We start from the raw sequence: 17,446 nt of genomic DNA, 5'->3' as shown, positions 1-17,446 counted from the left end.
ATTAACAGCATGAATCAACTGTACTATGGAAATAATTCAATTTCCCAATAAACAGTACATATATATATATACCAATGACTGGAAAGCTAATTCATATGTAGCTGATTTCAGGGTAACACACTACTGTGTTAAATATTTCATTATAAATTCCCAAACCTGCAACTAAATTGTTGGATGTTTAAATGACCGCTTAACTATGAGCCAATGTCAAAAATGGTGAAAGAATCCATTTTTATAAATTTACTTGTAACTGAGGTTTTATTTTGGAAAGGGTAACCTTCCCACTTTCGATGCTTCCAACTGTGGTCAAGCTTCCTGCTAGTCTGGCTTCCACTTCTTTTAGAAGTATTGCTACACTTATTACAGGACACTTTCTCTTCCTTTTTTTTTTCTTTTTTCTTTTTTTTTAATTCCAAACAGCATTATGCATGTCACACCTGCATACATAATTTCTTAATTCTTCTATGTAGCTTAATTACTGATGAATAGTTTTTTTTTAAATCAAGAGTTCATCTGGTACCTATGGAGAACGTTACAGATTCAGCAACTTTGCTGAGACTCTGTTCTCTGAATACACTGAGCACAGAACCAAGATGTAAAGGATACAGAAAATGGCAGCACAAGCTTTCCTTGGGACAGTTATCCAGCATTTTCAAAACCATCACCTCTATGGAAAGCGGTCAACGCCTATTGCAATTTACTGCTCACCTATTTGTGGACACTAGCACCACAGACATTTAATACAAAGCAGATACCTCTCTAGCAAGCACAGAACTTCTTTCATACAATACAGAGAAAACAGAAGAGTGAATTCTAATTTAAAAAACAGGCAGTGAGGTTAACAGGCTTCACATTCCCCTACCACGCTTATAAACCATGTAAATAGTGCTACCAATATAGACAAAACTTAAAACATCCCATTATAACACTGTTTAGTTCTGAATAACCATGTTTTACACAAGCAGTTCCATTATTATCTAAGTCTTTGTTGCAGTATATGTGTAATTAAGCATGTATGCATTACCTGTACTACAGCCCATTCTCAATTCTTCAGCATTAAAGTAACATGGAATATCAATTAAAGAATTAATTTATGCAGTTTTAAAGAAGAAAACAACATTGTATCAAGCTGCTTAACCCATCTGGTAGAAGTGAGTTAAACCATTACTGTATCTTCCCACAGAATAACTCACCACATACACAAGGTGTGTATTGGAAGGTAGTAATTTAAACTGAATTAAAAAAAAAAACCAAAAAACAAAAAACCAAAAAAACCACAAAAAACAACAACAAACAAAATGAAAACAAAACATACACACACAAAAAAAAAGCACTGTACCTTCAAGTTCTAACACACACATACACAAAACACCCTTACACACTTTAATCCCTATGGATTCTTACTGGCATTATAGTATCCTTCTGCAAGTAACTGTGCCACACTGACTGCTGGATACTGGTTTTGAAAGATCATATGGAAACAAGAGGTAGGTAACAATTACGTCATGACAAAAACGTAATGTCCAAAGTAACTATGACATGCACGTTCCTATGAAATACGCACATTCATGCTACATGAAAAACAAAATCACATAATCTCTTGTTAAAGCAGCAACAAAAAGCTATACAACTATTCCTTTTTAAAGAAACTTTTCTGCAGCTGCCGTCTCTGATTTATGACCATACCTTTTATCCTGGAAGTATTTAATTTAACACACAGATTTTTAACATTAAAATGTATCAGGTATGTTTAACCTAGTGTAAGGTTTATTTGCATCTACGTCATCAACTTCAGGAAACAGAAAACATGTGTTTTCAAATGAGAGACTTCAAAAGCCGACTTGCTTAGCAAGCCTCTTTAGCACATTCTATGAGTAAACTGAAATTGTATACCTGAGTGGAGTTAGATAGTTGGTTTTTCCACGGCTCCTCTGCGCTGCTGGTCAGGTTTGTGCGGTTATGAGGTAGAGAGAGTGCGTTTCGCTGCAGGTAAGGCACGTTTCCATTACTTCCACTTTCTGTTATGTGATTATTGCCTATCAAAATAGTGTCTGTACTACCCAGCGTTCTTGCTGTGCTGCAGGGAATGGGGCCTGCTGGAAAGGGTCCATTAGCCATAGGCTGCCCGGGGCAGGCGGGACGGATTCCACGCTGAGCGACATTAGGCACTCTGGTTAGAGCAACCTGCGGCTGCTGACCAGAGACAGAGTTTGTAGGCAGTGATGAATCAGCTGTTGGCCCATTAGGAATTCCAGTAGATCGTACCTGTGCAACTCCTGTTTGTCTCATCTAACGGAAGATGAACAAAGCACAAGAATATTAGCTGCAGAATTTAAAAAGTAAAGATTGTACAAGGTTTGTGAACTTCATTGCACTGGCCAATTCCAATTTTATACTGATTTCAAGATCATCTCAGTTGCTTTTGAGAAACAAGATGACTGTCATGCTCACAAATGTGCTGAGCGAATGTTAAGGTAAAGCTACTGGTGCACTTTTGTTCTAAAGCTGGACGCTAAGAGAGAGAGAAGTGAACGATGAGAGGAGGAGGAGGGATATGCTGTAATACAGCTTACTACAACTGAGTATTTTTCAAGTAAGACTGCTTTTACATGTATCCACTCACTTTGGTCTGAAATTGTGGCTTGAAAACATCTACATTATTTGGTAGTCCTATAATAAAACACAGCTAAACCTGTTACATTTCAACTAGTAAAACACAGTTACACTTTGTGCAAAAAAGATGACTTAATATAACATAGTAAAAGGCATGAGAACTCTGTGGAATAGAAATTCTTCAGAATTTGAGAAACACAATAGACACCGCTACTGACAAAAGTTTTGTAGAAGAGAAAAATCTTTTTGTTCTCACCTGCTGGTGTTGCTGCATCAAGACAAACTGACTCTCCAGCTGTTCCAGCATAAGTTTCTGTGCTGGATTTAAATTATTTCTGTTTGCACGCAGCTGTTCCAAGTGCTGAAAAAACAGCAGTACAGTTCAGAATCGTTAAAATTGACACGTGTTTTTTAATAACTTTATTGCATACAATACTAAAAATTATCCACAAAGACAAGCCATTTAAAGCTGAAAACCGGATTGAGATTTCTGTTGCAGAGTCAAACATCTTTCAATACACTATTCTGTAATGAATCCTTACTAGTAGTTACTAAAACTAAACAGACGTTCTAAATATTATCATCACATTAAAATCAAGTGTACCAGTATCATAAAAGAAAACTGCATTCAAGTATTCTTATTTAAATACAGAATTCTTATTATGTATGTTTTAACGCTTTCTGTACTGTGCCAGTCTTTTATTAATACTAACCAGCATGAAGTAAATCCAACCTACAGTCACATGTGAAACCTTGTCCAGAAAACAAAGAGCAATAAACTGAGAAAACTATACAACTTAATTACAGAGAGAAAGATCTTAAGTTATGATACTGAACTCATTTGCAACTGATGAACTTAAGTATGTATTACAAAAAACCTGATCTTTGTACTCATTTTAAACCACTCAGCACACATCATCATATGACCAGTAAGTCTACTGCTGTTAAGTGGTATGCCATAATTGCTGAAACTGTGGAAGGCAAAAGTGCTAGGGAGTAAAACGGGGAGTGTGGAGACGAGGGCAAAAGCTGTGCTATGCAAAAGGTGACATGTAGACCTATTTCTTGATTGTTCTTAAATACTAAGCTACTTCACATCACTATAAATCTTTAAAAAAGAAAACCCCAAATGCACATACACAAAACCAACCAAACAAAAAAACCCACAACCTCCCTCCAAAACCCCTCAAACAAAAACCAAAAATTAAACCAACCCCCCACTAAAACTAAACAAATCAGGTTTCCTTTAGCTCCTTTCAGGTCTGCCTGTATTATTTTTAAATCCTTCTTGTCTCCTTTGCTTTGATTATGATGTATTAGTAATGCATAAATTGAACTGAAGTATGACTGTTAAATAACATGTTTGTTCTGCTTTGAACCACTGTATTTGCAAACTATCAACTAAAAACACCCCCAACATTGTCTGAAAAAGTGGTTAAGGATGGTTCATGCCAAACTCCCTGGATTAACAGTAGCTTTCATTCTGAATTCCCTCTGTAGGGCCTGCAATGAGTAAGAGTAATCTAAAAATGTATATACGATTATGAGCTGAAAACTGGGTCTCCATGGATGTGCACGCATGAAGTACACAGAAGGCAAACCAAGTCCTCTTCAGTTGTTATTTTGCTTTTTAGAAATGTCTACATATGGTAACGGGATTCAGACAGACTGATTTAGCACACAGGTCAGCAGAAGCAAGGCTGCACCCACAGCACTGGAGAGGGGTGCAGAAGCTTTGCAGGCAGCACTGTTCTTGCTGCCCACCAGTTCTGTGGAACCAACACCCATCCCTCCTCTGCTGGCATGTTGCAGCCCTGCAGGCAACTGTGTGGCCACAGCCCTTCTGCTTCTGTCAGCTGAGCCATTTGGTGTGTGTTATGTGCCATATCCATCCAGCCTCTGAGCTGCCACTTTTAAAAGGCTGACTTAGAAGATGCAATAAAGGGTTTATTGACTCTCCCTTTTGTATCACGTCTTTTTGGCTTTCCTATTTATACACACTGGAACTTTGTCAAGCTATTGCCAGCAAACCCAGTAACCGTACTTAGAGAAGCCTACTTAGATACTGCCTAGAGGGGGAAGTTAGATCTGGAAAAAGGTGTAACTAAAAAGGGGAAAAGTAGTAGCATATAAAATAAGCAGGGAGAAATAAGGAGAATGCATGAAGTGGGAGATACGGAAGAGTGATTAGGAAGGACGGGGAGGGAAAAAATATGCAGTGAAATAAAGCCAATATTATTCAGTTAGAGAAACAGCTGAAGAACTATACTGGGGTTGAGGGGAACACTGTCTCTGCACTGTATTCCCTTCTATTTTTCCTTGCATCCAAAGCAGTATCTGCGATACATGGTTAAGAGTTTCCAGCTAGGCCTGATTTTCAAAATATGGAATTCCTGCTGAAGCTCACTGCAAGCTCTAATGAACTGAAGAGACAACAAAACATAAGAACAAAAAAGACCTGAAATAAGATTTCAAAAATAAAATCTAGCATTTCACATATTAGATGACATAAAATGTAGAAAAGCAGTACCACATTTCATTTGAGTAACTACATTTTGTAGAATGTGCATGTTTGTTTACGCAATTTGATACAAGAAGCTACCTCAGAGGAAAAAGACGGTATTAGAATACTTTATACCTCCTTCAATATCCCCCACATTACAGCAAGCATCAAAACTCACGTGGCACACAAGTGTGGCAATTTGCATATGTATCTTTAAAACATCATAAGAAAAAAGAGCAACTGTATGTTTCTGCTAGACATAATATTTTACTACAGAACTAATCTCATATAGAAAAGCTGTAAGTATCAGTACAACTTTAATTACACACTGGGAATTATTTGGGAAGTATTTCACCTTGACTTTCAGAAATGTGAAAACAAAAAATTTTCCAGATTTATTTTCTTAAACAGAAGAGAAGAGATACAAAAAATGCATCAAAGCTTCTGAAGATCTTTAACATACCTACCTGTAATTTCTGTGGTGTCAAGCACCAAGAATGAATTTGTACAGGAGGATGTGACACTGTATGGCCACTGCTCCAAACATCTGAAGTATTCTGAGAGGAAACATTACATAAAAATGTGTGACTATCAAAGGGTCAACATAATTTCTTTTCCTATCTAAATTTTACTTATGAAAGAACTAGTCATTGTTTCAAGAATAACAATATAAACAACGAACATACTAAAACATGTCAAGTCACATTCTACCATTCCCATACAGTATCAGAGTACTCAAAGGAGGAAGTTAAATGATATCTAGTATCGTAACAAGAAACAATCAAATCAAATTACGCAATTAACTTAAATGTACACTACTTTTAAAACTGAATACTTTTTCTACTGTAACACTACTACATGATGATGAAACACTGGAATTCTAAATATAAGCAAAGGCAATAGACAGGATGACATGATTGTCTCCCTTTCTCACTGTCATCAGAATATGATTGTACTTTTTCACTTCTACAACTATGATTGCAGTTAAGTGCCACAGATCTGCATTACCCTTAAGCGCTTCCTGTCTGAACTGTAACTTGATCACTGAAAAATGGTTTTTTAAATTCTTAAAAACATTCCCCACCTTGATGCCAAAGGATGAAAACTTACAGCACAAATTCTGTGCATGCTGCATCACTTTTATGTATATTTCCATGTAATTTTGGTAGGGGGCTCTTTAGTGCATCAGAATATATACCTTTGTTGGACTAGATGTTCTTTTCCTCTTGGCAGGACTGGTCAGGTCATCTACTTGGCTAGAAGGAATCATGTGTAGTGGCAAGGATTGCTGTGAAATTGGTGTTTGAGTGAGGCCTAGTACAGGTTCAGTATTTGGATGATGAGGTTTACAAGCCTAAGAATCACAGAAGGAAGACAAAAATATGGTTCTATATATTCTTAATTGTTTCCTTTAAATTATATATTTTAACAGCCCACATATATTAAAAGGGCCGAGCAGATATTCTGAAGATCATCTCAATAACTGAAAAATCAGTTTCCATATGGTCATCAATGGAGGAATGTGTACCTTTCATGGGATTATTAAACCACTGCAGCATTTCTATTTAAGATGAAATCTTTTAAAATCATGAAAATCCACAAAGGTTCTAAATTGGTACCCCCATATTTCTCCCATATAATAGGGAGCTTCTTGATCTAGTATCCCTTTGCAAATAAATCAAGGGCTTTTCATTAACAAAAGCCAGTCCTGTGCTCAATAAAATACGCTTGACCAATACTGATTGTAAAGAACCCTTAAAGCTGGGCACCTGCAGAACATAACCCAACTTCTCACCTGCTGTGCTGTGTTCATGGCACCCTGCCTGGAGGTAAGCTCTGCGGGGATTGGTAGGCTCCACGCCTCCTCAATACTAGGAAGTAATTTAGTTTTATTCTGTAGACTACCTTGTGGAAGGTTACACAACTGAGCCTAGGAAAAATTATGTAAAAAGCAAATTTAACACAAGCCTACTTTAGTAAGAGCAAGTCCATGAAATCTTCCTAAATGCTGTAGCTAATTATGTCTTAAAGAGAGGATAGATTTAAAATTTGGCGTTTTAGAAAGGTGCTAAGTATAAAGAGGGTAACCAGAATATAAACCTTTGTGAGAATCAGAACAAAGATGAGCTCTGGATTCAGAGGTCTCATAATTCCTTTTTTCTGAAATTGCAAACAAGAGTGAAAGATAGCGTGTATGTATTCTCTCTATGTTATGAGAACTTAAAAATGAAGACAATACAAAGAAAAAAGCAAAGTGATGTAAAACAGTGTGCTTTGATTAAATGTGCAAAATAGGGTTTATAAGGAATTAAGATTCACTTAAAAATGAAGAAATAAAATATTACAGGCTATGATACGCTTACAATACACATGAAAACAGGTTATACACACCACAAACAACTGCAAGTTAAACTTGTGTGTTATTTCTTCCCTCCCCTCTGCTGTGTATTTAGAAGAGTATTTCCCACTTAAAACTTTAGTTTTACCTGTAAATACTTTATCCGTGCTGCAAGTGCAGAGGTATTACTACAATTTTTGCTCCTAGTTGCATTTAAGTAGCATTTAATGGCATCCTGAGGCTGGTTGCAGGACTCATAGAGTGTGCCTAGGTCCATCCAGGCTGCAGCATGGCCATGGTCCAATTGTACAGCACAGATATAGGCCTGTAAAGCATCCATAGGCTGATTTTGCTGTTGATACAGCACACTGAATAGAAAGATTAGTGAAGTTGAGAATTAATAACAAAGTCAAAATACACACAAGTCACATAAACACATCCCCTTCAAAACCCTTAATAAACCTTGCCATTATATAAAGCATAGTAATAAGCATAAACAACACATATCTTAACATGCAAAGCTCACATATACATACCATATTCAGTATTTTAAAAAAACTGATAAAGCCATTTTTTTAAATTTAAACTTTAAATCAGACAAGTCTGACAAGATGAAGATATAAATAAAAAAGCTTTATGGTCCCCCTTGAGAGCATGAAAGAGTTAGTAAGCTGATATTGTTTACTTATATATATTAGCATTGAATTATATCACTGAATTACCCTGTATCATTCTTACCCTATAGAACACCACGTATCTGCACTTGCTTCTGATTTATCAATAGATTGCCTATAAGATATAAAGGCATCCTGAACTTTCCCAATACTTGAATAGCACCTGGGAGAAGAAAAAAAGAACTTTGGTAATATTTACAGAAAGTCATAATTGAGGAAGGCTTACCAAGACTGATCTGATAAACATTAAGTCATGAAAATACTCATCTAGATAAATAAAAAAACTTGCTGTTTCTGAACATCAGGCATAAACAGACTCAGGCATCTTAATCAACATGTACTACTAATTATTTATTTGAGAAGTACTGCAAAACTGCTCAAACCCTAGCTTACTGCATTTGTAATGAAAACAGATTTTAAACATTTTAAAGACTTATGTTTCTTTCATTTGTGATTACTTATCAGTCAATAAGAACAATATTTATCTACAGACAACATTATAAAGAAATAATTAAGTTACCTATTTTATGAAAGAAATGGTTACAAAACTTCATGTTCTATATGAAGTGTTTCAGAATTATGATGAGCTATTAACCAACTCAGGATGGGTCCTGATTGCCTGGGAAGCTTTTCATGTGCATTCTCACATCTCAGTAAGACTCAGGTAATGAACAACAAATTAATGGGTTTTACTGCATATATAAGCAGAAATATCCGAGCTCTTAAGAGAGCTACAATTATACTACAGGGAATAACACCTATATTTTGAAACTAAAAGCTTCAAATAAAGACAATAATAAATATATATATGTTTATATATATATACACACACACACACATCAGTTCAATCTACAACAGCTCTGCTTCTTATGTATGTTTGTAATAAGTTTCCCTGTTGAAAAAATAACCAACAGCTTTCAAAACACTTAAATAACAAGAGAAAATTTATTCTAGTAAAAAATGAAAACCAAGCAGAAGAGTACAGGCACAGGTTTTACAAACATGCTATACTCTCTCTACATATTCTTGAGGTACATCAGGAAAGGAATACAATATAATCTACCACGACCTTGCCTAAAACCATCCATTAAGTTAGAATACTAAGTTTCAGAAGATCATTTTAATCGCAGTCTAACCCACCTTCAAATAGACACGTTTCTAATGGTCAACTTATCAGATACAGGATGACTCTGATTAGGACAGCACTAATATTAAGCACCCAACAAAACTTAAAACAGTGATGGACTTTTTCAGTGGGGGAGGAGAGTGGCAGTGGTGTGTTTCTGAAAGGCAGCTTTAAACCATCTTGCTATTTGGTTTGGACAATCAGCACAAGAAGAAAAAACACAAGGGAATACATGAGGAAGGAAAATGAGGACGAGCGGACACACAACCCTGTTCCTTTCCTCTTCTGTCAGTGTATGGGCTGAAGGAATGGAGCACAGAAACATTTTTGCTCTAGCCCTCCCTGCAGAGCATAAGAGATGCTTCCACTAGATTTTTTTTTCCCCATTTCCTGCATTTCTCCCCATTCTTTGCATGGTCCTATGTTTCACTCTAACCATGCAACAGCTGTGGCACAGCAGAAGCAGGAGCATGGCAGCTGCGCACACGTACTTCATGGAGCCCTGGCTCTGTCCTGCTGCTATGTAAGAACCCAAGTAGCTCAAGGCATGTGGAACTGGACTACTGATGAAAAAAAGTTTTCAGCTCAGTGGATGACAAGCCAAATGATCCTTGGCCCATTTTCCCTTTTCCCTCCACAGCTGCTCCAGCCCTCTGCCCTTCACACTGAGTGCCCCTGTTCCTCTCTTAGCCTGCAGACAGCTGGTCCAAGAGCCCTGGCTTACAGAACAGCTGGAGGAATATAGTTCGGATGACAAAACCAAGAGTAGGTTCCAGTTGTATGTGCCAGAACCTCCAAGGAAGTCAGCTAGGAGATACTAAGGTTAGGATATTAATTTTATTTTTGCAAAGTTCCTTTCTAATGTATTTCTCAACAGAACTGACCTGTTCACATATGGACTTGACTTGCCCTCAAAGCCTTCTCTGAAACCTGATTATTTCAAGAGTGAGTTTGTTTGCTGGTTTGTGTACTCTATGTTCTTAAAAAGTAGACCAAGAAAAGTCATCAAATTTATATGACTTACATAATTTTCCAGTAAAAAATTCTGTCTGATAGTACAGAATTAATACAACACTGAAAGAGGTATTAGAATGGAGCAACCTGAGACATCTTGGCCTAATATTTAGTTGCAATGTACGCTGTTTAGAAATGGATAATACCTGGGAAAATAGTTGTATTTTAGTGCAATAACTGATTGAGATTAGAAAGGAGATTCTAAGAAAGAGATAAAGAATTGTGAGAAAGGTATGAAGAAAAGTAACAACATTTACAAAGCATTTAGGAAAAAAAAAAATGGAATAGAAGATGTGGTAGTATTAGCAGGAACAGGTAAAACCAGGTAGAGCAGACTCAGGTTACTGTAAATGTGTAGACTGAATAATAACTACAAAAACACAGGACCACTTGGGTTACATACTTAATTTCAACTTCTAATTTATATTCATCCCAAATATGTTAGCACCTTGTCTTTTTATACACTTTCCAGAAAACTAGACTTCAGTAGATACACATACATCCTTTCCCTTCATTTTTCCTCTGAAAATATTAAGAAGAAAAACAACATAAGATACTCACAATAATGAGTATCATCAAAAAATCTACAGATACGGTTACAGTATCTATAAAGTAATATCTCACCTTCCAAGGAAATACCAGGATTGACCAGAATTTGGATCTGCTTCTAGAGATTTCTGGAGATATTGTATAGCATAGCTTTCCTTGGTTGCCTTGTCTCCAAGCTGATCCACGGTGTGATGCATCCAGCCTACAAAAAGAATCCATAAATGGCAGAAGTGAAATTCCCCAAGACCACTGAACACTTTGGCAGAGCAAGATATTCATAACATTATTTCCTCTTTAATAAGAGAAATATAAAACAATAATATCACTTACATATAGTATTATGAATGAAACTTTTAAAGTTCTATACTACAATTACATGACAAAAGGACTCCAGGTCAAAATTAATTTCAAGTGCTTTAAAAGCGGGTGTTTTTTTTCGTTTAAATAATTTCCTATGAGGTTAGTAACACAATTATGAACTGATCAATCTTCTATTATAAGACATTAATCTGAAAAGGTAAACTCCTTCCCCCTCTGAACACAGGTACCTTCCCTGTCATTGTGAAAAACGCCACCATTCTTCCTGTCACACACATTAATTAAATGTACATTATGTTCAGTTCTCTCCTTTTCTTCTAAATCCTCATATTTATCCCCTATCTACATTTGGGCAATTCCCCAATAGAACACCGGCGAGAATTTTTGTATCTCCACTTAAATCTTACATTGTCATTTCATCTTCATTGCTACAACATCCTTTCCATTCACCTCAACAAGTACAATCACCTCTCACTGCATAACAAACCAGCTAAAAAGATCACTTTAATTCCTTATCTAACCACACAGCATATTCTTTCAAATGTGTATTTTTATTTCAATAGACTAGACAAATCATTCCTCTGCTCTTTAAAGGCCTCTCGCAATCTACGCTCTCAGATAATCTTCCACGTGCCATTAAAATTCACCTCTGCTCTAGCACTGACGCAAGGCTTGGTTGCCATTTCAAATAAAGCACCTTCATCACCTTCTCAAGCCACTCTTCATCTACCCCTACAGAATTCCTTTAAGCAGTCACAAAATCACCTCAGTGCCGTTCACATCATGAGTACAAGGAAATCCTTCGTAACAGGCAGCTGGCTTGCTGAAATCACTAATTAACGACACTGGTTAGCAATATCCAAGTGTGTGATTAATCTCCGTGCATTTGTCTCAACAACCCACTGCTTTCAGCCAACATTTGTAAAACGTAAGATGTGACAATGGATTGTCCCTAGGCTTTTATAGTGTCCTGCCAATAAATGGTCCCTTGTGGAACACTACAATATCAGTTCCATGAAATATCCAAGGTTTCTATAAAGTTTTAGGTACCTACAAAGTTTGGCACATGTCTGCACTCAATGTCCATTTAAAACCTCTGTCAGGTAAACTTCAGCACCCTAAGCTTATCCTTTTTGACACAGTCTAACTACATGAACAGGTAATATCACTCAAAAGGGCAGGCTGAGAATTTATGAGTATTTGCACCCTTACTTCACTCTCTGTAGTCAGACTACACCTTAAATATTTTACTCCACCTGTTATATTTTATTCCATGGGCTTATAGCTTGTTAACAGTCACAGTGATACTTTTGCAAATGCAAGGCTAACTTCTAAGCTTTAAAAAAGGCAATATAAAGAAAATCATATCTATTGAACAACATTTGCCTGACGTGTCTTAAGAAGTATCACTTGGAAACTGTGATAAGAAGCACAAGATTGAATATTTCATGGACTGCAAGAAATGTCAGGTCAGTACCCAAATGCTTACAGTGCTGAAAAAAAGAGTACTCTATCTTGTCTGAAGATGAAGACAATCTTTGCAGAGACATAACATAAACAACTTTGTCTCATGGACTTCACAAACAATCTATGATTTTGATTCACATCTCAAGTCACTGAAGTTCCAAGTATACAGAAAACACCCATTCTTTAAGAAAAAAAAGGCTTATGTGAGGTTGGTTATCAGAATATACCTGCATAACTGTACACCAAGGATAAATGTATCTGGTGCAGTGTCAGGCAAGGCCTGAGATAAAGGTAATAGTTCAGAGAATATAAAAAAGAGTAAAAAAAGACATTAAACAATTTCCTGAATCTTTGGAAATGTTGTGTGGTGATGACTATTTTCTGTTTCATCACACCCTTGACGGATTGAAAGACGACACATTGTATCTTCATATCTTTACTGATATTCACTGATGAAAGAAAGAATCTATTTCTAGGAGACAGAAACTAGAATTAGCAATCCCTATCTAGTTTCATCGCTGAAACAAGGGTTGCTTCCCATTTTTACCTTCCTGTGCAGGGAAGTGAAAAGGCAGAAAACAAGAGAGAGGGCAAGGGAGAACAAACAAAAAAGTTTTCTACTACAACAGCACCTCTCTTCTCATGCATAAAATGAACATACAGAAAGAAGGTGATGTCCCATTTGCAAGACCTAACTCCAATTCTCAACAAGCATATTGACTCCTCTTCCGCTCTTGGGACATTTTTAACATAATAACCAAAAATTATGTCCATCTGTCACAAATGTTCCATGTTCTTTCCCAGGCCTCTACAATCTAACTTGTAACAAATCCCAGTGTTGCCTCACAAAGAGGATGTGGTAGCCTAGCTCATGCTGCAGGGATTTTTTTTACGCTTATCAATCATTCTCATGCTGAACTTATGGCAGTGGCTTTTACCCCAATAAACATCATCATTTCAGTCTCCTAAGAGATGAGCCTCTTTCCCATTTTGGCATCTCACATGTGGGACAGTACCTAGGAATTCCCCCCCTAGCCAAAAATCACTGGGAAAGTGCTTTCAGAACTTCTAAGCAGGTGCTTACATTGTTCATACACCGTTCTTTATGCAACTGCTGAGTACGATTGGAGAAAATCACCAGGACAGATTTGATCCTCAGTCTCATTAATTTAATGTAATTTTAGGCAAAGCAGGGGAAAAAAATATATTGTTTCGAAAGCAAATGAAATGGCAAAAAAGAAGAAACTGCTCGTATCCAACTGTACAAATCTTACTGTTACATCTACCCAAACTAGTCAGCATGCATCAGCTCAAATGAATGCTTATTATCTGAGAATCGCAGGGTTCTCCTCTGCAGCAATCTGCTTTGGAAGCCAGCAACAAGAGCAAAGATTTTAGTAATTCTCTCACAAGACATCTGAACTTAGCTAAATGTCAACTCTGGCTCCAGAAACATTAAGTAGCTAAGGAAAATTATAAATAAAGGGTATATATTTTGATTTGGTTTTGCCAATAACATTCTGGCAGAGGGTAGGTATTTTCTACGACTGTTTTCTAAGCAACATGCTCCCGTCAGACTATGCTTCCTGAGGAGGTGCTTTTATTACCGGCTGCTATAGACTAATCTGCAATACATACGATAAATACCACTGTTAATGGTGAAGAGTGAAAGGAATGCTATTATTCTTTTAACGTTCTGGTTAAGACCACTCTGCCCCTTTCTCCACATACAAGTTACCCACACTGCAAAACCAGGTGACCTATGCTGGTTGACTAAAGAGAATTAATCCTCAAAGTCATTGTTCTGTGCTAGCACAGAGACCTGCAGTAGGATTTTATGCATACAGCCATAAGCCTTTGCTCCTGATGTGGCAACATATATCAAACAGGGTTGAAAAAGCATTGGCCAACTATTTTGGGAAGCCTGTCTTCCATTGATCATATGCACAGCCTCTCTGGATGAAATTGCTGACAATTTATACTAGGTGGGATAATACCAAGTCAAAAAAAATTCAAATGGGATACTAAAATATAAGCAACACTGTTGTGCGACAGCAAAAATAACCGACCCTAGCGTCCTACAGTGAACTCTTCCAGGAGTTGCATTTATGATTTCACACAGAAGAATCAAAAGCTAAATAAATCAGCCCACTCCAAATCCATACACAACAAATAATACAAAATAAAAAGCATTCTGGCCACAACTCAGTGCCAGTTACTAACTTGAATTAAATGACCACTATGTGAAGTGGGAAAAAAATAAAAATGGGCATAAGCAGGCTAAATTAATATTTAGAATAATAAATTAGATGAAGAACATGGAGAAAGTGAATGAAGAAGTTTTGCACTGGGTTGAACAATTTTAACAAATATTCTGGCAATACTTTTATAAGGCATATAGGACAAAAGTAATTTATTCTACCCATCCATCAGAAAATTTGGTCTCAAAACGATATATCAGCTTTCTATAAATGCGGAAGATGAAAATTTAAAAAATAATACTTTTCCTCTCTTTATGTGGCTTCTTTTACGGAATCTGATGATAGATCTTTTAGTTACAGAAATAGGTTTTCATTAAGTACTATAATTAAAGAGAAAGGTAAATTTTCGTCATTTTCTTCTTTCTGCAACAGGGAAGAGTATTTTGTTTTAGAGCACTTAGTCTGGGTATTCAAGGGATGTCCTCAAAAGCAGAACACAGAATTCTAACTGCTGCATTCCTTCTCTGAAAAAAACAAGCTCTCATTACCCAAAACCTGTAACACACGTACTGTAGCACGTCTAAGAACTTTTTAATTTCCTAAGTTTAAGTAAAATCTTTTCCTCCTCTCTTATTTACTTAATTATCTACTGTTATGCATTCTATTTTGGGTTAAAATCTCTATCATACTCAGTGTTTAAGACTCACTTTGGGAATGGAGCCTTAAAAAACACTGCTGGAGGAAAAGATGGGGAAAAGAAACACACAGAAAAATGTAAGTTAATTTTACATACCTAACTGCTGTAAGACAGTTGCTTTTACTTGTGCAGGAAGGTTTTCGATCTGCAAAAGTTGTTCATAAGCTTCCTTTGCAGAGTGATACTTTCTCTGCAAAAGGAAAACAGTAAATGGATTAATCATAAAGCCTACAACAGACCACCAATAGCAACGATTTCACAGCACTGACAGCACACGAACACATTGACAAAAAATTCTGGAACTTTTTTTTTTTGGCATACAGTGCATATGAAAGCTTTAATGAGTGACGTATATGTACTGTAAGGGAATAACTTTCATAAATGTAGTATTGAACATAAATTAACTACCTAAAATAACTGAGGGACATCTGCAAATTATTAAATTAGGTCAACTCCTCATATATGCATTATGCTTCTTCTTATACTAAAATGAATTTACTGTTTTTAAGGGGAATCCTTGAATATGAGTATACATCTGAAAAAGCCCTACACAAATTCCTCCCAAGAAACTTGTAACATTGAAATAAAGATCATCTGTAATTGGCAGCTGGTAAAAATTTGCCTCTTTCATTCCTTCCTTTGGTATATTAGAACTGCCTTTTCAACATATTTATTGTCATTATAAGAGTCCCACCACATGTAGAATTAAAACATATCCATGGATTATGCCTAGAGAATGAAGGCATGACATCTTATTATTTGCTATATAGATCATGCTTAAAGCATGGAAACACTCAATTCTTAACTCCCTAGATCAACAGGTCTTAATATAGAAAACACAATCCCAGGTTAGGATTGCTGTCTTTATTGACTAATGGAACAGTATGAGCTCTTTTGTGTATGTAAAAGGTTAAGACTTGATAGTTTTGGGGTTTTTTTGTTTTGTTTTGTTTTTTTAATAATGTCAGCATTTATCTTTGTGTTACTCTAACAATAATTGTTTACAATGAACATATTTTAATTCTTCTGTTCCTTCTCTCCCATAGAAGTCTAGAAGACATAAATGCTGAGGTCTGTTAGTAAATTTTTTTTTTTACTTTCTAAAAATTCTAGACAACTTTTTAAGAAAAAAAATACTTTCAAATAATTCAACAGTAGACTTCACTCTGTCAAACAGATGAAGAAAGCACAAAAAACCCAGGGCCACCTAAATGTAGATAATTATCATGTACATTTGTTTTACGCAAAGAGCACATAGTACTGACTACTGGTGTTTTTAAAAAGACAACTGGGAAGAAGACTCTAAACAACATAAATACCTACTAGAAGTTAAAAATGTTATTAGGTTCTTAAGATCTCACAATCAAAAAAGACAACTCTGTTGGTTTTACAACCTTATTCTATTCAGGAAAAAAAAAATTAAAGCAGCAATTACATACTTTCAAATGGGACAAAGGGAAGTTGGTAGAAAAGATTTTTAATTGGTGTTCATGAAATGCAGACAACTAGTAAGAAAACAAATAATATAAATAAATAAAATATCCATGGCCAGCAAAATAAGAAAAAATTAGGAAAAAATTTAAAATTTTGCATTGGGAACAAAATTCGTAGTTTATGACTATGAAGGATAAGCAAATGAACAGAAGTTCAGTGTATAATATGACAGCAGAGGTAGCCATCAGGATGTCAAATAGGTAAATATTAGTGCCTAATATTCCCACTTTGAAAGAGATGTTTACATGCTTGGGAGGATTCAGAAAGTCCTATTAAAATAAGGCATGTTTTCCAGATCTAGAATGTTTTTCACTTTTCTTATTTGTTGTCTTATTTACCCTTGAGAAATCTCTCTACATATATGCCTTAAAATATTACAGAAAATTATCATAATATTTACATTTGTTTTTATTTAGAAGGTTAACTCCAAAGATCCAACGCCCTTGATATTG

At 36.0% G+C, this 17,446-nt stretch overlaps 1 protein-coding gene across 8 annotated transcripts in view; it reads right to left on the bottom strand.

Annotated features, from left to right (window-relative positions):
• Positions 1-17,446, bottom strand: part of KDM6A (lysine demethylase 6A) — a 157,161-nt gene that overhangs the window by 39,589 nt on the left and 100,126 nt on the right. For 4 of the 8 annotated variants that reach the window (XR_013922272.1, XM_080346687.1, XM_080346688.1 and 1 more), the window contains exons 9-17: positions 15,597-15,690; positions 10,893-11,019; positions 8,193-8,291; positions 7,603-7,822; positions 6,912-7,046; positions 6,315-6,470; positions 5,584-5,673; positions 2,870-2,974; positions 1,894-2,289 (exon numbers count right to left, since the gene is read on the bottom strand). Coding sequence is in view for 7 of the 8 variants with exons in the window: in XM_080346687.1 (XP_080202813.1) it covers positions 1,894-2,289; positions 2,870-2,974; positions 5,584-5,673; positions 6,315-6,470; positions 6,912-7,046; positions 7,603-7,822; positions 8,193-8,291; positions 10,893-11,019; positions 15,597-15,690 (1,422 nt within the window). In the remaining variant the exon portion in view is untranslated. The remainder of the gene's footprint in view (positions 1-1,893; positions 2,290-2,869; positions 2,975-5,583; positions 5,674-6,314; positions 6,471-6,911; positions 7,047-7,602; positions 7,823-8,192; positions 8,292-10,892; positions 11,020-15,596; positions 15,691-17,446) is intronic. The other 4 variants (XM_080346689.1, XM_080346690.1, XM_080346691.1 and 1 more) reach the window with 2 other exon arrangements.

This window comes from Nesoenas mayeri (assembly GCF_963082525.1).
Source record: "Nesoenas mayeri genome assembly, chromosome: 1".
Lineage (NCBI taxonomy): Eukaryota > Metazoa > Chordata > Aves > Columbiformes > Columbidae > Nesoenas > Nesoenas mayeri.
This window is presented reverse-complemented; position numbering and strand designations above follow the sequence as displayed.